Genomic DNA, 18,862 nt, shown 5'->3' on the forward strand with positions numbered 1-18,862 from the left:
CGCTTCCTCATCAACGCCCCCCTCTTTACGCTAAAGTTTTTAACTGTTTTAAAAAGAAGAGTTGAGAGAAAGAGTCAAACTTTAGCGTAAAGAGCGGGGCGTTGATGAGGAAGAAGCCTCTTTCATATACGAAGTAATTTCTGTTCGTTTTAAGTTTTAATGTCGCTCCTTACTTTCATTTAAAAAAAAAAAGTTTTATCCTAAAGTACCAATGACAGCGAAGATGAAATCTGTTTGCTTGAATCGTTTATGTGGAAAAAATGCCAAACTATATGTATCTTAAAAAATTGGGGAAATTCGGGAATTTGATTTTAGATATAGAATACCTCCATGTGCACTTGCGCAGTTTTTGGTTGTATTGGGTGCTAAATTAAAAAAGGAAACGGTAGTGATAAATCAGCAAAAAGTAGGTCACATATGGCATGGCATAGCTTAAGCAGGGGAAGCTTTTCTTTGAGGGTGGTGCTGTCTTTGGAAATCAACGAATTGCTAAAGATTGAATTTTGGCGGACAAACAGCCTTGTCAAATTTAACTGATTAGCCATTATTTATTTGTTTTTGCTTTTCAACATGGCAACATTCACGACAATGTGATGTTGCCCTAAGAACCAAATAATTTCCAAAAAATCAGAACAAAAACTATAGAAAATCGTGGCTCAATTAAAAGATATGCATGCAACTCAATCTTCTCAACCCCCTTTCCTCCAATTTAAGCCGTGTTTAACTCGACCCCCATGCAACTCGACTCCATTCAACCTAACCTAACCTGTTTTCAGGATTGAATTGAATTGGGGTTCAGTTAAATGGGTTTCGTTGAGTTGAACGAAGACTGAGTCAAATGGCTTGAGTTGATGAAGTTGAATTAAACGGGTGTGGAGTTACATGGTAACCCAATCAAGACTAAATAATTTTGAAAGAACCAAAAGAAAATCAAAGAAAATCACGGGTTTAAATAATATACCTAAATAAATGAATAGACCTAAGATGCGTCAAGGGTGCAAAAATGGTTGTACCTATATATATATATGGTTATATATATGCGTCAAGGGTGCAAAAAGATGCGTCAAGGGTGCAAAAATGGTTGTACCTATATATATATATGGTTATATATATGCGTCAAGGGTGCAAAAAGATGCGTCAAGGGTGCAAAAATGGTTGTACCTATATATATATATGGTTATATATGGTTATATATATATATATATATGGTATATATATGGTTATATCCTTGGGTGTGGAACTAAATTATTTCCATTTTATATATGCGAGATCTTTTTATTTCAGTAATATGGAACCCATGGGTTGACAAAGCACGTGAGATTGCGGATTTTGGTGATGACGAATTTCCCAACATGATTTGTGTGGAGGCTGGTCATGTGTCAACTCCAGTTATTTTGCTCCCTGGTACTGCATTTGAGGCATCTCAAATTCTTCAAGTAATGTAGGTCCAAGGAAGATTTGTTTTTTAGCCCGGTGAAAGTCCTTGCCGCTAAAGCTCCTTAAAATTTGACGGAGGCGGGTTTTGAAGTATACGATTTTTAATGTAGTTTATAGGAAATGTTTTATCTGTTTTAGTTGCACTTTTTTTAAAGTTGTACTTTTATTGTACTCAATCTTGATGTAATGTATGTTATGTGGTGCACGATATTTGACTGTTGTATTGATATTTATTCGATAATTAATACGTGATATTCGATATTCAGTAATTCTTAGTAGATTTCAAAATGAATTTTATTGAAATGAAAATGTCATAATAAAAACTATTTGGACTAAAATTAATTAGGAACGCGATTGAATTAATTATTACTTAATGTGAATCAAGTTTAAATCCTAAATGCGTTAACTTTGTTGGTATTTTATCTTAGTGGAAGTTTCTTTTAACCATATGGCTAGCAAAATAGAAAATAAATTAATAAACAACAAAAAATAATACGTTCCCAGTCTCTCTTTAAAAAAAAAAGTCTCAGTGTTTTTGACATTTAAACGCGATTTGACGGATTCCTGGTTTTTCTATATTATATTTGTATAAAATAACTTTAGTGAGTAATTATCAACTTGGCTGTGATAGGTATCCGGATATCTTACACATCTGGTTGTAGTATCTGATTATGGTAGGTATCGCACACATTGTAGATTTCACCGAAGAGCGTAAAAACTGAAATATCCCCTTTGGACTTTTTTATTCATATTGACAAACTTTTTAAAACACGTTTATCTAGCCTTCAAACAATTAAACAGGACGATTTTGGTATCAAAAGCTCAAAATTCTGCCTACTTTCACATTTTCAAAATGATGTTTGTAAAAATAGAACTTTTTCATTATTTTGGGATTTATATATTATGTTTCGTTTAACAATTAATACTCATTTGACTAGAAGTGTTAAATAAAGTTTTTTGAATGTCCCCTAAAAACTGGAATAACCACTTTGAGCTTTTTGGTTGTTATAGATGAACTACTGTTGGAAAGGCTTTTATCTAGCCTTCGAAAAAGACAACAAAATTTTGATATCAGAAGTTCAAAATATGAAACCACTTCTGCATTTTCGAAAGGACGATATTTCAGAAAAATAGAACTTACTTATTATCTTGGGACCCAAATAAAATATAGGAATCCATATCGAAGGAATAATTATTATATATATTTTTTATTATATTTTTATTACATATAAATTTCAGTATAATTATCCGAAGTTCCTCGTTATGAGGGGAGCTTTCACCCCATTTGGCATCATACTGCACGTTTCATCCTATATTCATGTATATATACATAAGTACTCGGTTAATTGAAGGTATTGGCCGAGCGAATTTTATTTCACCGTAAAAATCGCTTTGACAAAAAGTTTTATATAATGCCTCTAAAATTACCGCCGTCACACTAAAGTCGCGAACAGTAAAACATGTGATCATGCAGTGAAGAGCGTAGGTTGTATTATGCAGTACATAACGGTACATATCTGGATTTTGATAAATGCAAATTGGATATATTGGCCAAGTGATGTCAATATATATGTAAAATCATATATAATAACCAAATGAGATAAATGTGTTGGTGAAAATTTGAGAATGAAACTGCTGGGTAATCGGTCTAATTGGACGATAATCGTTGAAATCGTGACCATTTTCGCTGCAATTTAACAATATCAATCTTTTCACCTTCCGCAAAGTTTGACAGCCGGTCCAAATTCATTAAAGGGGCTTCTCATCGGAGTGCATTTACTAATATTTGGGGGGAGGTGTTTCTGATACGCTGTCTGTATACGCTAGGTCTGAAGCTCAATGATATGACTATTTAATTATATTTACTTTACCTTCATGCTGTCTTAAAGTAGAAAATACCTATTTCCATATATTGAATATCAATTAAAGTAGTATTGACATGTCAACATCTCTTTATATCGTGCACCCCTACTGTATTATAAATGTTAATGTTTTGCATTCTAAACTTTTGTTTTTCTTCTCTGTTTCTCCCTTAAGTTAGAGTAGGCTTTACTGTCTATGAGGAATTTAGGCTACTCTGCTCAAAATACTTTATATGATTTTTATTTTTTATTTTAGATCTTTTATGTTTTTGCTGTGACCAGATTTGTGCGTTAATATGCTCAATTTGTTTTTTTTTTCTGACAAGGTATTTGCGCCTCTCACCAAATCGTTCAGCTTTTTCTTTTCATATTTTTTTTTTCGCCCGGAAAATTACTTTTATTTTAGCCTCTATCGTCCTTCTGCCCCCCCCCCCTCCCTATATAAGATTGTATTTGATCAAAGTGGTCATTTGTGACTGTTTTGTTCTTCTTTCTACTAGGTTGAATTTTTCATTAGGGATTTCAATTGGCATTATAATCTATATACTAACAAACCTTTCGAAATGTTCATATTTTTATTTAAGTTAAGTGAGGCAAAATTTCGTTTATTTTTGTATCACCTGCTATCCCTATTAAGAATTATAATAAAAGACTAAAAACAAGACTTAGAACTACTTACTTTTTTATGTATAATACATTATCTTGAATGTTTAATCATCACATAAAAATTTCATATCAATTGACCATATACTAGTTTACGCCCATTATGATTTTCATTTTTTTAATTATATCCCAGATATAATGGATAGGTCGCGTCGGAACCACATATTTCATCGGTTCATGGATCAATTTTCTTTATGATGCTAGGTCGTCGACTTTTTTGAAGAGACGTAGTGGGTCACCTCCGAAGTTGTATCGCCCTCTCTTCCTTCCTGAATCCTTCCCTCTAAGGCAACTTTTGGCAGGTATAGTTTTTCTCATTCAGTGTATGCAGTGTTTCCACTTCTACCTATTTTTCGGGAGATCTACCGAATTCCCTATCCATCTCCTGACAAAAAAAGAAGATCCCGAAACTACCGAAAATCTAGAGAAAACGCTGAATCCCTGGAAAAATGTATGAAAAATGATGAAGAAAAATGTCTTAAGTCAAAACAGCTTTAAAATGAACGAAATACGACTACACTTAGTTTCAAAATTAAATACATTTCATTATTTTTCGAGCTTCTATCTGCTTCCTAAGTTCCCCTTCGAAACAGAGTCAACTTCGACAAAAATTCATCGACGAAATCCCGCTTTTTTTCCCGAAATCGCTCTCGGAGTTTTTAGAATGTGGTACTTTATTCGTTAATGGCTCAAACACCTCCAAAACCATAACACAAAATGAAAAACAGTCCTACTGAAAATTCTACCGAACCCTGAGAGCCATCTACCGGTTTTCTACCAAAAATCGCCGAGGTTTCCCAGATTGTTTGAAAAGTGGAAACACTGAGTACATGTGACCCAGCCACTTCAGTTGCCGTAATCGCAATTTCGGGAGAACTGTAGTTCTCTCACCATTAGCACTGATTACACACTTGCCATTAATTTTTTTTTTTTTTTGTGGGACAAGAGACTAATTTTACGCGTAAGGCAAGAAATTGATTTTGTTTAAAGGGAAAATTAATTTTCTCTTCATTTTTTTCTGTAAAGTGATAAATTTTGCTTTTAGTTTTTTTTTCAATTATTATTAATTGTGGTAAAATAGAGAGACTAAAACTAATCTGCTACTGGCGCTGATCTCCTCTCGGCTCTATTGGCATACAGCCACTTCATAATCACGTGTTGATATATTCACTTATTACAGCAAGTAGTCAATCTGGAGAAAATAAAACCTATTTTTTTAGAATATCTGTCATTTTTGAATTCTGATTACTCAGCAAACCCCGATTTACTGGCTTATTGCCAGTAAAATTATTCCATAAGAAAGGGAATTTCACGCTCTACTCTGTGAAATTTTAAGCCAGTAAAGAAACGAGAAACTTTCAATTCATAAGATTTATAAATAATCTCTCGGTTTTGAGTGATTTGGGTCTCATAATTGAGTCTCAATATGAAATTGTCTGCACTTCGTGTGTAGCCACGTTGTCTACTAATCTCATTTATATAAATGTTTTGGATTCTATTAACAATTTACTTAATTTTGTGATATTTATGTTACTGAACCCCTCGGGAATGGTATAGTATTCAGGCGGGGTTTACTGGGCTTAGGCCCCCCCCCCCTGAAATCTTTGTCCAATTCGCAAAAACGTAACAAAAACGCATATAAGCAAATTTTTGATGCATTTTTTTCTAGATGTTTTTAAGTAAACTCGGCCTGAAAAAAATATCCCCTCCTCCGGACGAAATCCTGGATACGCCCTTGTCTGATAGGTGAGATGTGCATGTCCTTACAGACTATGGCGGTCTTAATTCCCATTACTATCAATCATCGTATTTTATCCAAAATAAATATGTATTTTTAAAAGGATTTCCTCTATAATTGTTGTAAGCTCAGTAAGGGGAGAGGGAGGTACTGAGGGAGTGAAAAGTAACCCATCATAATAGTTGAATTGACCCCCTCACTTGGGAAATCTAAAGACCTTCTTGTCGAAATTGTTGTAATTTTCAATAACATTTTTCTAACTTCTTAGAACAAGTAAGGAGCATATGACTCTTTTGTCTTTTTCTTATTATGTATGCAAATTCCTATAGAAGACTTCTTCCCCGCCTCTCTTCAGTTTGCGTTTTCTCCGCCTCTGAACTGTTTTGGTAGCGTGTACATTTGATGTAGTTAGTCAGGTAAGACGAAACACAGGCTGATTAGCCCATCTCGGCATCAAGAACTTGCTGGATCAAATGTGTCCATTGGGTTCTGTATTCTGCGTGGAGTTGAATAAAAACCTGAAACTCTTCATGCATTTATCAGTATAAGGGAGGCGGGGAATCCTTGGGCAAGGGGGTGACACCCTTTGTGACGATATTATGCTAGAATTTCAAATATTTTTTTTTCTTTCTTGAAGAATGGGGCACTCCTAGTTGTACCTGGTGTGTCAGGCTCTCTCTTTCAGGTGCCTCATTCCGTCGCAGTTGCAGTTTGTTAGTGTATCAGAACTTGTAGAATGCATAAAATTAGTTTGAGTCCTCAGTTAGTAGTCTTTGAACTCAGTCAATAAATTTATAAATTGTTGGAAAATGGTGTTTATTTAAACAGAGTAGGTCAAAAGTTTAGAATTGACCTTATAAATAAATAAAACACGTTATTTGGAGGTTTTCTATGGGATATCAGGGTGATAGGGGTTTGGAATTTCTCTCCTCCTTCGCCCATTTCTAAGAATAAACGTATTCTGTTTCAAAATCTCAGGCATTGTTGACCTTAATGTAGAAATTACTGCTTAAAGGCCAGTTTTGTCTTCTTTATCTTTACCTTTTGGTCCATCCTAGGTATGCCTATGACCCACACTGATTCTTTATTTGTATTATAAGCTTTAAGAAGTTTGAGAAACTGCTTTAAGTCAATGACCCTAGTTGTTATGGTTTTTTCTTTTTTCATGTTAACTAGAAATACATCTGTTCATTGAAAACTATATTATTATTTCAGTAACCATCACAGTTTTTAAATACACAACTTTGATTGTGCGTTGTATACATAATGGTGTATGCAATAACTCTGGGAGACAATCCTAAATCATGGAAGCTTTTATCTGGCACGTTGACATCAAAATATTTTTCTTCTGTAGACCCACAAAGTCAAATAAAGAAAGACTGAATGTAAAACAAAAATATACACCAACTTAATTGTGTCTGATATAGAAATAGGAATAGCCTTCTTTGTATTGATACAAAATTTTGTTTTTGTATTTATTCAAATTTTAATTTTGAATACAATTTTGTAGTTTTAGTATTCTATACTTGTCTGAAAGTCAAGAAAAATAAGGTTTAATCTGAAGGCTTCTATTTTGATCATTTTAAACGAAATGAAAATTTTAATAGAATTTCATCAATAATAATACCAATGGGATTTATAATCTGAGTTTTCTTATTAAAATATTTTTACAGATGTTTTTAAAATTGAAAATGCTTAAATATTTTTTTTATTTAAAGCTAATAATGCAAAAAATGGCTTTGTTTATGTCCGTATTTTGAGGAGTATTATTGTGTTAATAATTCTCTTGTTCTATTTCTCTCTCTTTTTTCCCTCTCTTTGGTATGGCTGTTATCTTGTCATTGCTGCTCTACTTTTTTTTTATATTGTAGATTTTTGATTTTTTCTAGTGTTGTTCTGGGAAAAGTTAGGCAAAGAAGTATTCCTAACCTTCCATGTTTCCATTAAGTATTGCTAGATTTCTTCTTCTTTTTTTTCCTTTTCTGCTTCTAATAAATAGTAATATAGCATTCAACATTATATTATGAGTCTCAGTTTTAATCAGCATACAGCATAAAATGGAATTAAAAAAATGGAATGGTATGCAAGTAACGGGTAAAGTTCTAAAGTTTTGAATTAAGACAATGAGAAATACATACTATTAAATGCCCGAAAATTTTGGCTTCATGTTCTCATGCCTCTATCAATTGGGAAAAAAAAATTCAGACTAGAAGTCGAAAGATTTACCATACTCTAACCATAGTGGGACCAGACCCGAAGGTTTTGCCTATATCCTTGGATGTTTGTCAAGGCGTTGCCAAACACTGTTACTTAATCTTAACTTTTTGTTAGTCGGGTTCCACTGAACAACATATTTTCATTACTGACCCTCTGAGACCAACGTAGCTGCGGACGCTCCTGCTCCGCCTCAATCCCTTCAGAGTGAAGCATTCAGGGTTGCTGAATATCTCAGCTAGTGGGAACAGACGCCAACCCCTGGTCAAATGTCGTTAGATGTTTTATGGAAATATAATTAACCCCGCAGGTTGCCATACCAGTGGGTTCTTTTTTAGCTTGGACAAACCCTTGCATCAAATGTATTAGTATACATTTTTTCACTATCCTAATTAGAGTATTACCCCTTCATACAGGGAAAAAGTAATTTATCCGGATTTTTTTTTAAAGAAGAGATGAAATTTACTTGTGGGGTATATAATTTTTCCCCGGTGTTCAGGGTATGAAAATAAGACTTTATGAACTGGCACTAGTAGAGCGGCTGTATATAATTTTGTTTTTGCACATGTCCTCTCTCCAGATTTTGGCTCCAATATTTTATGTTTCTAAAATAGTTCTTCATATCTCTAATCCCTTGACTGTCAATCTTATTGACAATAATGAATTTAATAAATAATACTATCAAAGTAATTTATAATCTGAGTTTACTTATTGAAATATTTCTCCAAATGTTTTTAAAATTCAAAATGCAAAACATGGCTTCATTTATATCCATGTTTTGAAGAGTATTAAAAAAAACAAAAAAAAAAGTTTTTTACCTGAAAGTAAGGAGCGACATTAAAACTTAAAACGAACAGAAATCACTTCATATACGAAAGGGGCTGCTCCCTCGTCAACGCCCCGCTCTTTACGCTAAAGTTTGACTTTCTCTCAACTCTACTTTTTAAAACAGTAAAATCTGGAACAAGAATATCAGCTGTATGATTACTGTATTTTTTCTGCTTGTTACTTATCGAAACAGTATATCAAGGACTAGTTCAAATACTTTTAAAGGCTTCCATATTTTATGTAGAATAAACGGGTTGATTCTAAAGTCTATATCCATGTTTTGCTTCCATATTGCATATATGGAAACACGGCCTTTTTAAATATATAATTCATAAGCAAACTTCTTTATAATAGTTTTTAGTTCCTACGAAGGACCTTTACTTATCGTTTACTGTCAAAAACTGTGTGATCCTAAAACTCATGAACGGGGGAAGGGGATTTTTGGTGAAAAGAGTATATTTGTTGCAAGCTCTAATTGAAACAATTTCAATCTTCACCCTTTTTCACTTTTTCACAATCTTCACCCTTTTTGCTTAAGGCAATTTTCACCCTTAGTTATTCTTCAGTTTAAGAGCTAGAGGTGACTGTAGATTGTAAATGCTTTTAGAAAATTCAAAGGCAACGTCTCGAAAAATTTTTATTTAAAAAAAAAATTCTTAAAAAAAAGTTACCCTAAAAAATTGTTATAAGTATTCATTAAACTTATCTATTAACAAGTGAACTAAAATAATTTTTAGACAATTTAATAAGGAGGTTAATTCTAACTTTGCCTCTCTCTTAATCAAGCTATCTGTCTTGGCTTTTTCTACCATTAGCCATGGCTTAATGCCCACAACTATTCAATTTTAATTCAAATAGTCTGGAAGTTTTGAAAAAGGTTATTCCTTTTTTACCATTCATTTTCATGTATTTGGCTACTAAGAGCGTTTGAAAGAGGCAGGATAAATTGTCCTAAAACACACCTCTTCACATGAGGAGAGGGATTGTTTAAAAAAAGAGTGCATTTTTGTTTAAATTGTTAAAATATTTAAACAATTAGAACAGTTAAAATATTTTTAGATGGCTCAAAGGCAGCTCTCACCCACAGTTTTACCTCAGCCTTAACATATAGAGGCAGCTTTACAGATTTCAAATGCTTTTCAAGGGAAGTACTAAATGTTGTTAGAAGGATCAAAGGTAGAATTAATTTCTAGTGAGGGGCCCTACATGTGGTTTAAAATATGTGGATTAGAGACGTTGCCAAACCGTTGTTGGAATAAATAGACGTTGTTAGAATAAATCTTTTCGTTACATGAATTTCATAGAAAAACTAATATTTTTTTTTATATTTTTACTATTGAAAGTTTTATCTTTTCCCCTAGAAATAGTGAACTATGGTTTTTATGCATGGACTTTAGTTTGGACATCCTTTGTGAGAAAACGTTTGTTCATTTTAGGGAGTAGGAGTTTTAGTTGACTAAGATTTTCTTTTAGCCAGGTTAGCCTGGAATTTAAAGATTTTGAATAAACATAGTGTTTTTTCTATCCTGGTAAATATTGATGTGAGTTTTTGAACTGTAGAGGGGGGAGGATCGGAGATATATAGTGCAATCTATAATACTAAACTCAATTTATACCATGATTGTGTCTGGCTGACAAGGCAAACCTGATGGACTCCCTAAAAAATTATTGAGAAAAAAACAAGTTCAGATGCTAGAGGCTATGAATATTTTTATGTTTCTTATAATTTAAAATTATCAAAACCCCTGACCACCCTCTTGCTCAAGTATCTCAGCATTGTCATTTGGAATCCTGTTTTGTGAACCTCGTAAAGCATTTGTAAAAATGACAAAACAGATTTTAGGCTTGGAAACATCGCACAATTTCCTTGAGGATGTAATTTTTGAATCAAAAATAGTACTTTGATTATTTTAGTGCCTTTTTGTTGTTGCTGTATTTATGTCATATTGTTTCAACTATCTATAGAGATATCAAAGTTATATAGAGAAATAGTGTTCGCTTTTGCTCATCCTCCAGCTTTGAGCTTTGACTACCGAATATTGTGATTTTAAATAAAACGAAATAAAGTACTACTTATCATCCACAGGCACATACAACAATTTTTTGGGGGTAGGGACTTTTATAAAAATTGTTTCATATTTAAAGTAAGAAGTGCTCATTAACCCAATAAAAATTAAGATTTCAAGAGGAACCCTGACCTCGAGACTTTGCTCCTCCCCTGCGTACATCCCCTATCTGCCTCTATTTGACTCTATACAGATGTGATATCTCTATGGAACAAATAATAATCTATTTTCATTTTTGTGTGCTTGATTTTTGCTTCCCTAGTGCTGTTTTATTTCTCGTGTTGTGCGTGTAATTATTTTTAGGAAGCTTTTCTGAGATTTCTGTTTGTAACGGATTGGTGGAGATATTTTTCCAATGACATCTAGACTAGGAGATTGAAATATTACAAATCATACAATGCCATTTATTTTGTTCTTTGACAACAAATTTGGATTTTTTATTATATAATTACTAATTTTAATTGCAATTATTATAATAATAATAAATTATCATCTATAATTATGTATAATTATAATGAAATAAATATATAATTATAATTGTAAGTCAGAAAAGTTTGTAGCTTCTCCACCATGAAGTTAAAAAATTATCTAATAAAGTAAATTTGAGGAATTGGCACAGTTAATTGGAGAGTTTTCAAAACTCGAGGCATGTGATAAGTCTTCCAGACTTAAAAGTTTTGTAAAAGCTAAAGCATGTAATTTTTGTGGCGTTAGGAACCACCATAAATTAAAAGTGTTTAGAATTTTGAAATGTTGTTGGCTTCTTTGGTCAGGGAATAATCTAGGTCTTAACCTAGGCTAGTGCCTATTTTGAGTTAAGCATATATTGCTATTGACAAGCACATTAAGGACCTATAAATTATTAAATAGTAATATAAATAGGCCCTCATGTGTTAATTGTGATACCGCTTACGGGAATTTATTTAACTAACGGGTCTCCTTCCCTGTCAGCCCTGTGTCAGCTGAAATGACACCACCGGGTCCCATATTGTCAAGCAGAGACATCTCCACTGCATTACCACAGGCTACGTAAAGATTACACTGATGGACTTTTTTTTAAGCTGGTAATTAAGTATGTAGACGACAAGAAAAATGTTGTGAAAGTTTTTTTGGAGGACTGTTGGAAATATTGAAGTTTCTTGACATATGATTGTTCATGTCTCTTTAAAAAAGACGACCCACGGCTCTTTCGCTTAAAGAACCATAGACAGTCAAAATGCAATATGTATGTTTTAATTAGTTAAGTGTAAGCTTACACAATCATGTCCTTAAAAGTCAGGAAAAATTCGAAATTCACTTTTTGAGCACGGGACTTTAGTGAAAAAGACCTCCGTATGCAGTTATACGGTTTTGGTAGTAGGGGGTGCCGAATTATAAAAAGTAAGCGTGGATGAAAAATATGCTAAAAACTATTGACACCAAAAAGTGTAAGAAGGCGTACTTGTCTCTGGAAATTAACAGATTGTTAATCTTTAAATTTTTGCTTAAATGCTGTGCCAAATTTAACAAACTAATTTTACTTCTACTACTAACAACTCACTAAAGCACCAAGCCGCCTGAAACCAGCACAGCTACGTGCGCTTCTCTTCCATCCCATTCCATTTAAAACCTCCCTCTTTACACCCTCCCAAGAAGTTCTAACTTCCCTTGAATTGTTCCGTACGACCTTCTCCCACCCAATTTGGGGACGATCTGCTTTTCGTCTGGTCCTAAATGGTTAGCTAAAAAGGACAATCTGTGGCGTTGACTATTCTACCTTTAACATCTTCACTGCGTCCACCCTCTTTACGGATAATACTATCTAGGTAAGTAAAGCTATCCAACTGATCGATCTTCTCGTGACTCAGCATCACCTCTTCACCTTCACTTATTCCTAGTCTTAGTGAGTTAGGTCTTCTTAACATTAATTTTTAAAGATTTTCTTGTGCCCTAAAATCTCAAAACCTCCAAAAAATTCATTTTAAAAATTTTTTTATAAACTAGCTAACGCAATTATGGCTAGTGCTGCAAATAATTTAGGCTACCTTTCACAACATACTGAACACCAAGTTAAATTAATCACTTAACTAGCCAAAAAAAAGGAACAGAATTACTAAACAATTAGTTCTGCAGTGCACTGGTTCAAGCTTGTTCTTGTGGCGTGTGTCTCGGTTGACTGCAGCGGCGAAGGGTAGGGGGGAACGGTGTTTATAACTCAAAAGTACGGAGTGTGCAAACTTACACATCAAATGGTACGTGTGTTCTTTAAGGGTTGGGATTCGCAGAGCTGCCAGGGCAGATTCTGAAGTGACAGAATCTGCCCCCCATTGCACTTCCTGGCTGAAGGGCCAAGAAACGGAGATCAGCACCGCCGGTACGGACTGTAAAGTCTAATGCCGTATCCTTTACCCTACCTTACCTGAAGTGACATACTTGGTTCCTAGGATGATTGGTAACATGCATAAGGAAACTGGGCATGCATAATCAAGTGAAAGACATGTACAGCATGGGTATGCAAACATTAATTGCTTTTTAGGAAACCCGAATCGACGCAACGTAATTAAGGATTGCAGCGCATAGTTACCCTTTCTTACAAGCTTCGTAACGTGGGGACTAAATGACCAATCGTTACTGAACGTCACATCATTACAAGTGCAGTCGAAGGGGTAGGGTATCATGAATCAGGGCAAGCAACTTCCCGTTTCAGAGGATTGAAGCGCATCACTTGGTCTAATTAACGTTAATATGAAGCGCGTTTGAACTCCAATGATCTTTCAATTTTTCTTTCAGGTCCCTATTGAACTGGGGGATTACTCGAAACCTTTCAATGAGCTTGTATTTTAGCAAGGCACATCACACACAAAATCGAATCTTTCGCCAATGGTGCCACGCAAAACATAGTTATTGACGGCTAAGACCTGGAAGGCAGCAAGTAAAGTGCCTTGAGGAGCGACACTTGTCGATGCCGACCCTCAGAGCCAAGATCCTCGGGAACAAGTGCATCGACGCACAGATATTGATGTCTCGGGAAGTCTACTATCAATAGTACCCATCCGTTTCATGTTCTGCAAAGCTCTGATGTGGCGTATTAAATCGAATGAGTCTAGGCAAGCGCTTATTTGTGACAATAATTTGCGATATGTCAACGACTTGATCACTTTGGGTAAATTGGAGGTTAATGATATGGGTCGGAGGTCATGACAGCATTTGGAGTAATTTACCTTAGCAATTACACGCACGTAAGCTTTCTCCCAGGCTTTTGGGAACTTTTGTTAATAGCATTTTTATCTAGGATGTTGTTTTCGTCAGCATATTTTAAGTCCAGGAGAGTTTTACTTCCCCATTTGATTCTTTATTCCCCATTGCCTTTATTCTGCTCCTTAAGACAAAGTCCATCGAAATGATCCTTAGAAATGGGGATTGAACAGAAGCCTTAACTCCTGATTCAATACGAAACCAGCTACCAGCCTCATTTCCTACCTTAATCGCAGCAATGTCATTCTCGCACATAGCAAAAATAACTTTAGTGTGTCAAACTAATTTTACTTCTTTATTTTCACAATTTAGCGTGAAAACATCGAAGAAAATGTTATACTGGCTTGAAAATTTCATAATATGGAAAAAGCAACAAACAAAATCTTAGAAAGTCGTGGTTTTCATGTATGAATAGACCAAAGAGGGGTCCAAGGGCCAAAAAACTTTTTGATTTGTAGTCCTTGGTACTTTAAGATTGATGGTATTTTTGTTTGCTAGATATTAAAATAGAAAAACACTGGTTGTGACTTGGAAAAGAGAAATCCAGTTTTTCCATCGTACATTCTGTTAAACCTTATAGGATATCTGAAATCCCTCTGTTTTTTTCATTTTTGCCTGAATAAATCGTTCAAATTGTTGAAAACGATTTTATTACTATCGAAAATCGTAAATAATGTTATCTATAAAAAAGATAAGCGATTAATTCTTATCATTTAGTCTTTGAAATATTATATTAAGGTTAAGGTAAATAGTATGTGCCATATCCTCTCTTAAAAATATCTTCTCTTTTTTTGAAAAAAATTCAGAAAATGTATACCTTGTATATAAATTCAGTTGAGGTAATCGTCTGTTAAAGGCGGTTGATAACCCTTAAAGAGGCATGGAGCACCGCTACTTTTGCGTACTTAAAGAACTTTTTCTTAAGGCTCGTTTTTAGTTTAATTTTTACTTATGTAGAAATAAGGTGCAACTTAACTGCTCTTTCTCTTTAAAGAGAAAGACTTTATGCTTAAAGTGCAAAAATGAAAAAAAAAACTAAAAGGCAAGAACAATCAAAATACGTAGTATACTAAATAGATCCCAAATGTGACCAGTTATTTGGTTTAGGACGGGGGTCAGTGGCGTGATTATAAGCTCAGCCAGAGTCGACCCAGCTCTAAATGGGTACCTCGAGAAATCTAGGGATGGTAAGCAGGAAGGGTGTGTGAAAGCACAGGATGGTCGGCCCCCAGCCCCCCATCGCACTTCCTGGCTGAAGAGCCATGAAATATATCAGGACCACCGGTGCTGATATTCCCGAGAAGCTAATCCTTCTAATAGTTGCCGTGTACGAAAAGACGAAATTATGTGTTAAAATATAGGACGGTAACACACGCGGCTTCAATGTGATGTCTGGCGTCAATTAAGGCTGTGTACTGTAACCTCTCCTCTTCGTCCTAGTTGTAGACTACATCTTTAGACAGATAAATGAGTATGTAATCCGGATTGCAGGAAAACTTCTTGAGGTTGTCGACTTTGCCGACAATGTTGGGCTCATAGAAGCCGACATGCAGAAGCCTCAGGAATTTCTGAACAAAGTCGCAGAGAAAGTAAAACAATTCGGACTACATATCAACGCCACAAAGAAAAAAGTTACATCCATCAGTAGTTTACCCATGGGAATCTAGCTAGGAGGACAGGACATCGAACAGATGACAGAGTTCAAGTACTTAGGAGGTATAATCACTTCCGGTGGCAACTTTGAAAAAGAATTGCGCACCAGCATAGCCTTGGCCAACCCATCATTTCAGAGACTTCTACCAGTCTGGAAATACACCGAATACTCGCTGAAGTTAAAACTCAGGCTGTTCCATAGCAATGTGATGTCTGTCCGGAGTTACGCTATGGAATGTCTTAAGCTAACTGTGGAACAGGAAAAACTCCTTACCACCTTCGAGAATAACTGTCTTCACCAAATCCTTGGAATCAGTTGGAGAGATGTGTCAGCAACAACAAGATTCGTACCCGCACAAGCAAGACAGATATCGTAAATGTTATGCGACAACAGTTACGGCAACATTCTTACCATCATTCGTTCATACTCACAGTCATCAGGATCAGGAACAAACTGCTATTCCCAGTCGAAAAGATTAAATCACTGGAAGCCTTCTCCAAGAGCCTAAACATAAACAATATGTCGAGACTTTCAACGTAGGACGATTTTAAATGGCAATCATGTCGCAGTCGATCCGCTTTTCGCCCTGCCATAACATTTTTCTTTTAATAGGGTGTCAGTAATGTGGAATAAATTATTAAATTATTATTACAACGTAGATGGCGATACCTTGGACACCGTATGCCAGATCACAGACTTCCAAAAATGCTCCTCTTATGGCGACAGGAAGGCATCTATCATGGAGGAAAACAAAAAACACGCTCCGTAGGACGTATGAACGGGACAGAAGAGCTCTCCAACGAGTCTCATTCCAGATTGGGAAGACATATATGCAGCGGCTCACATGAGAAAAGATTGGAGTCTACTCACGGACGTCCTGTGTGCCTCTGGAGTCACTGGAGGAATTAAAGGTCTAAGGTAATAACACAGGTAAAATTTCAAATTGTCCAATACGGTAAGGTAGAAACTGTCTTCATTTCTTCGAAAAGCTGCCTGTAATTTATTATTCGTAGCACTAAACAAAGAGATATAATGACTCGAAAGATCATGTAAATTCAAATTACAAGCAACATCAGCAGTACATTTTCCACTGTTAGTTACTTTTCCCCATGAAGCTTTATCCCTAAGACTGTCCCCTGCATTTAAACGAGCACGGCGTAAACTACTTTAATAATCACGCTTAGATTTCTGTTTGATTGTGAAGACTGCACCAGAAGCAGGAAGATTGCATGCAATCCAAATGCACAGCCAGAATTTCACTTAGGACTTGGCACGATTCACTTCAGGATCGATGTTCCAAAGAGGCTTCTTAGTACTGGATCGAATCCGCTCCACTGGAACTGCAGTACCCACGGTAGCTTTAAGGCAGGCAACAATCTGCTAATAGTACGAGTTAAAATCGAGGCGAGCGAAATTCGTTAAGACAGAAGTTTGCGATGAATGATATTGCACTTTAATGGTAGATATCATTGCAGTTAAAGTCACAATGAACAGAGTGCAACTGGCACGTTTTCAATTATAATTATAGAACCACTTAGATTTTGAAGGAGGGGGTGCACTAATCATTGGGCATAACAAGGACCACTTTAGAATCAGATGATCATCGCGAATTTTTTCATCATCAATGTCAACAACACAATCGATCAGGGAAGCACTAGATAAAAAAACGTGATCTAGGTTATATTTGAATCCCCCTTTACTGTGAATATACATGAAGGCCTGGTTTTTCATTGTGATTTGAAAGCCATTAAGAAGTAATTCTAACAAAAGGGTTGATCTGCCTGAATCCTGATACAAATCACAGTTCAAGTCACAGACCAAAAGCCAAATCAGTTTCTTGGAAACTAGACTCTCTTTGAGTGACTTAAGACAGGAGCATTACTTGGCAAATGCAGACAGAGAAGCAATATTGCGGTGAGCCCAAGGAACATAAATGTTCAAAAAGGCCTTATTATTGCTTTGGATAGCCAAGATGTTATCATCAGAATGAATCACACAAGGTTTAGATGTCTCTGCGGAAAAATGTTGCCAAGCCATCTGAAGGATGGCCTTTCGTTTTTTCTTGCCTCATGGTTATATAAATGGTGGGAGGAAGATTCTTTTAGATAGGAAATATTGGGCCTAGTAAGTGGATACTCTTGCAGAAAAATAATGTCATTAGCAAGTACATTATCTAGCTAAAGATCTTTGTCCTTCGTACCATTTATGTTCAGACATGAAAGCTAACGTAAGTCATTTTGTAGCTTTAGGCATAGCTTTCTTTAACACATCGTATCGCAAACTATATGACACAATATGATCTTTTCCGCAGTCAGCATACTTAGGCCAAGCATTGCAAGGCATATCTTTAGCATTGTTATGGAGGCCTGCACACCTAGAGCACTTAATTACAGAGTGGCCAAGCGGACAATCGGCTAATATGTGTCTGGTGCTTCGGTATCGTAAACAGAGCCTGGGAAAAATTTGTATCCAAGACAAGATCCCGAGTTAAGAGCAATATCATGGGCAGCCTGATCCAAAAACTCAAGCCCATAGGCACGTGAAGATCCGATTTGAGTAGCCTGAACAAGTTGTGGGATTACTGCTTCGAGATCGACATAAGTAGTGCCACTAATGACATTTCTTACTATACCGAGTAAATTTCAATCTATCATGAAAAGAGAAATCACCAATGCTACAGCACAAACACAAAAAAAAAAAAAAAAAAAAAAAAAAAAAAAAAAAAAAAAAAAAAAAAAAAAAAAAAAAAAAAAAAAGGAGACAGAAGGAGAAAAGGAAGACTGTTTTCCTAAATTAGTGATTAATATAGACCAGCACTTGAATGAGGCCTTAACCCTACTCATCCATACAATCACATAGGTCAAACAGCATAGCCACACACAATCAACCATAAAGAATAATCCATGGACAGGCAGTCATGTCGTCAATAAGTATAAGTCGTCATTTACCAAACCATAGAAAAAATAATATAGACAAATAATTCAGAGGCAACACCCAACATAAGGGCTCATCAGGAGAATACACTGGCCTATATAGGGTTTCGCCACTCTAAATTCTCTACCCAGCACAGTGTTGTGGCTACCACAGAATATCCATGGCATCCCCGCGTCAGGTATCACCCCCAAAATACATGTCTATGAAAAAAACAGCAAATGTAAAACAACCA

At 35.4% G+C, this 18,862-nt stretch overlaps 1 protein-coding gene across 1 annotated transcript; it reads left to right on the forward strand.

Annotated features, from left to right (window-relative positions):
- Positions 1-1,281: 1,281 nt before the first annotated feature.
- Positions 1,282-11,559, forward strand: LOC136031008 (uncharacterized; the record flags this gene model as incomplete). The annotated part of the gene is given in 1 exon segment (XM_065710174.1): positions 1,282-11,559. A coding segment is annotated over 1 exon segment (164 nt), but the record flags the coding sequence as incomplete, so codon positions are not given.
- Positions 11,560-18,862: the final 7,303 nt, after the last annotated feature.

This window comes from Artemia franciscana, chromosome 9 (assembly GCF_032884065.1).
Source record: "Artemia franciscana chromosome 9, ASM3288406v1, whole genome shotgun sequence".
In the NCBI taxonomy this organism is placed as follows: domain Eukaryota; kingdom Metazoa; phylum Arthropoda; class Branchiopoda; order Anostraca; family Artemiidae; genus Artemia; species Artemia franciscana.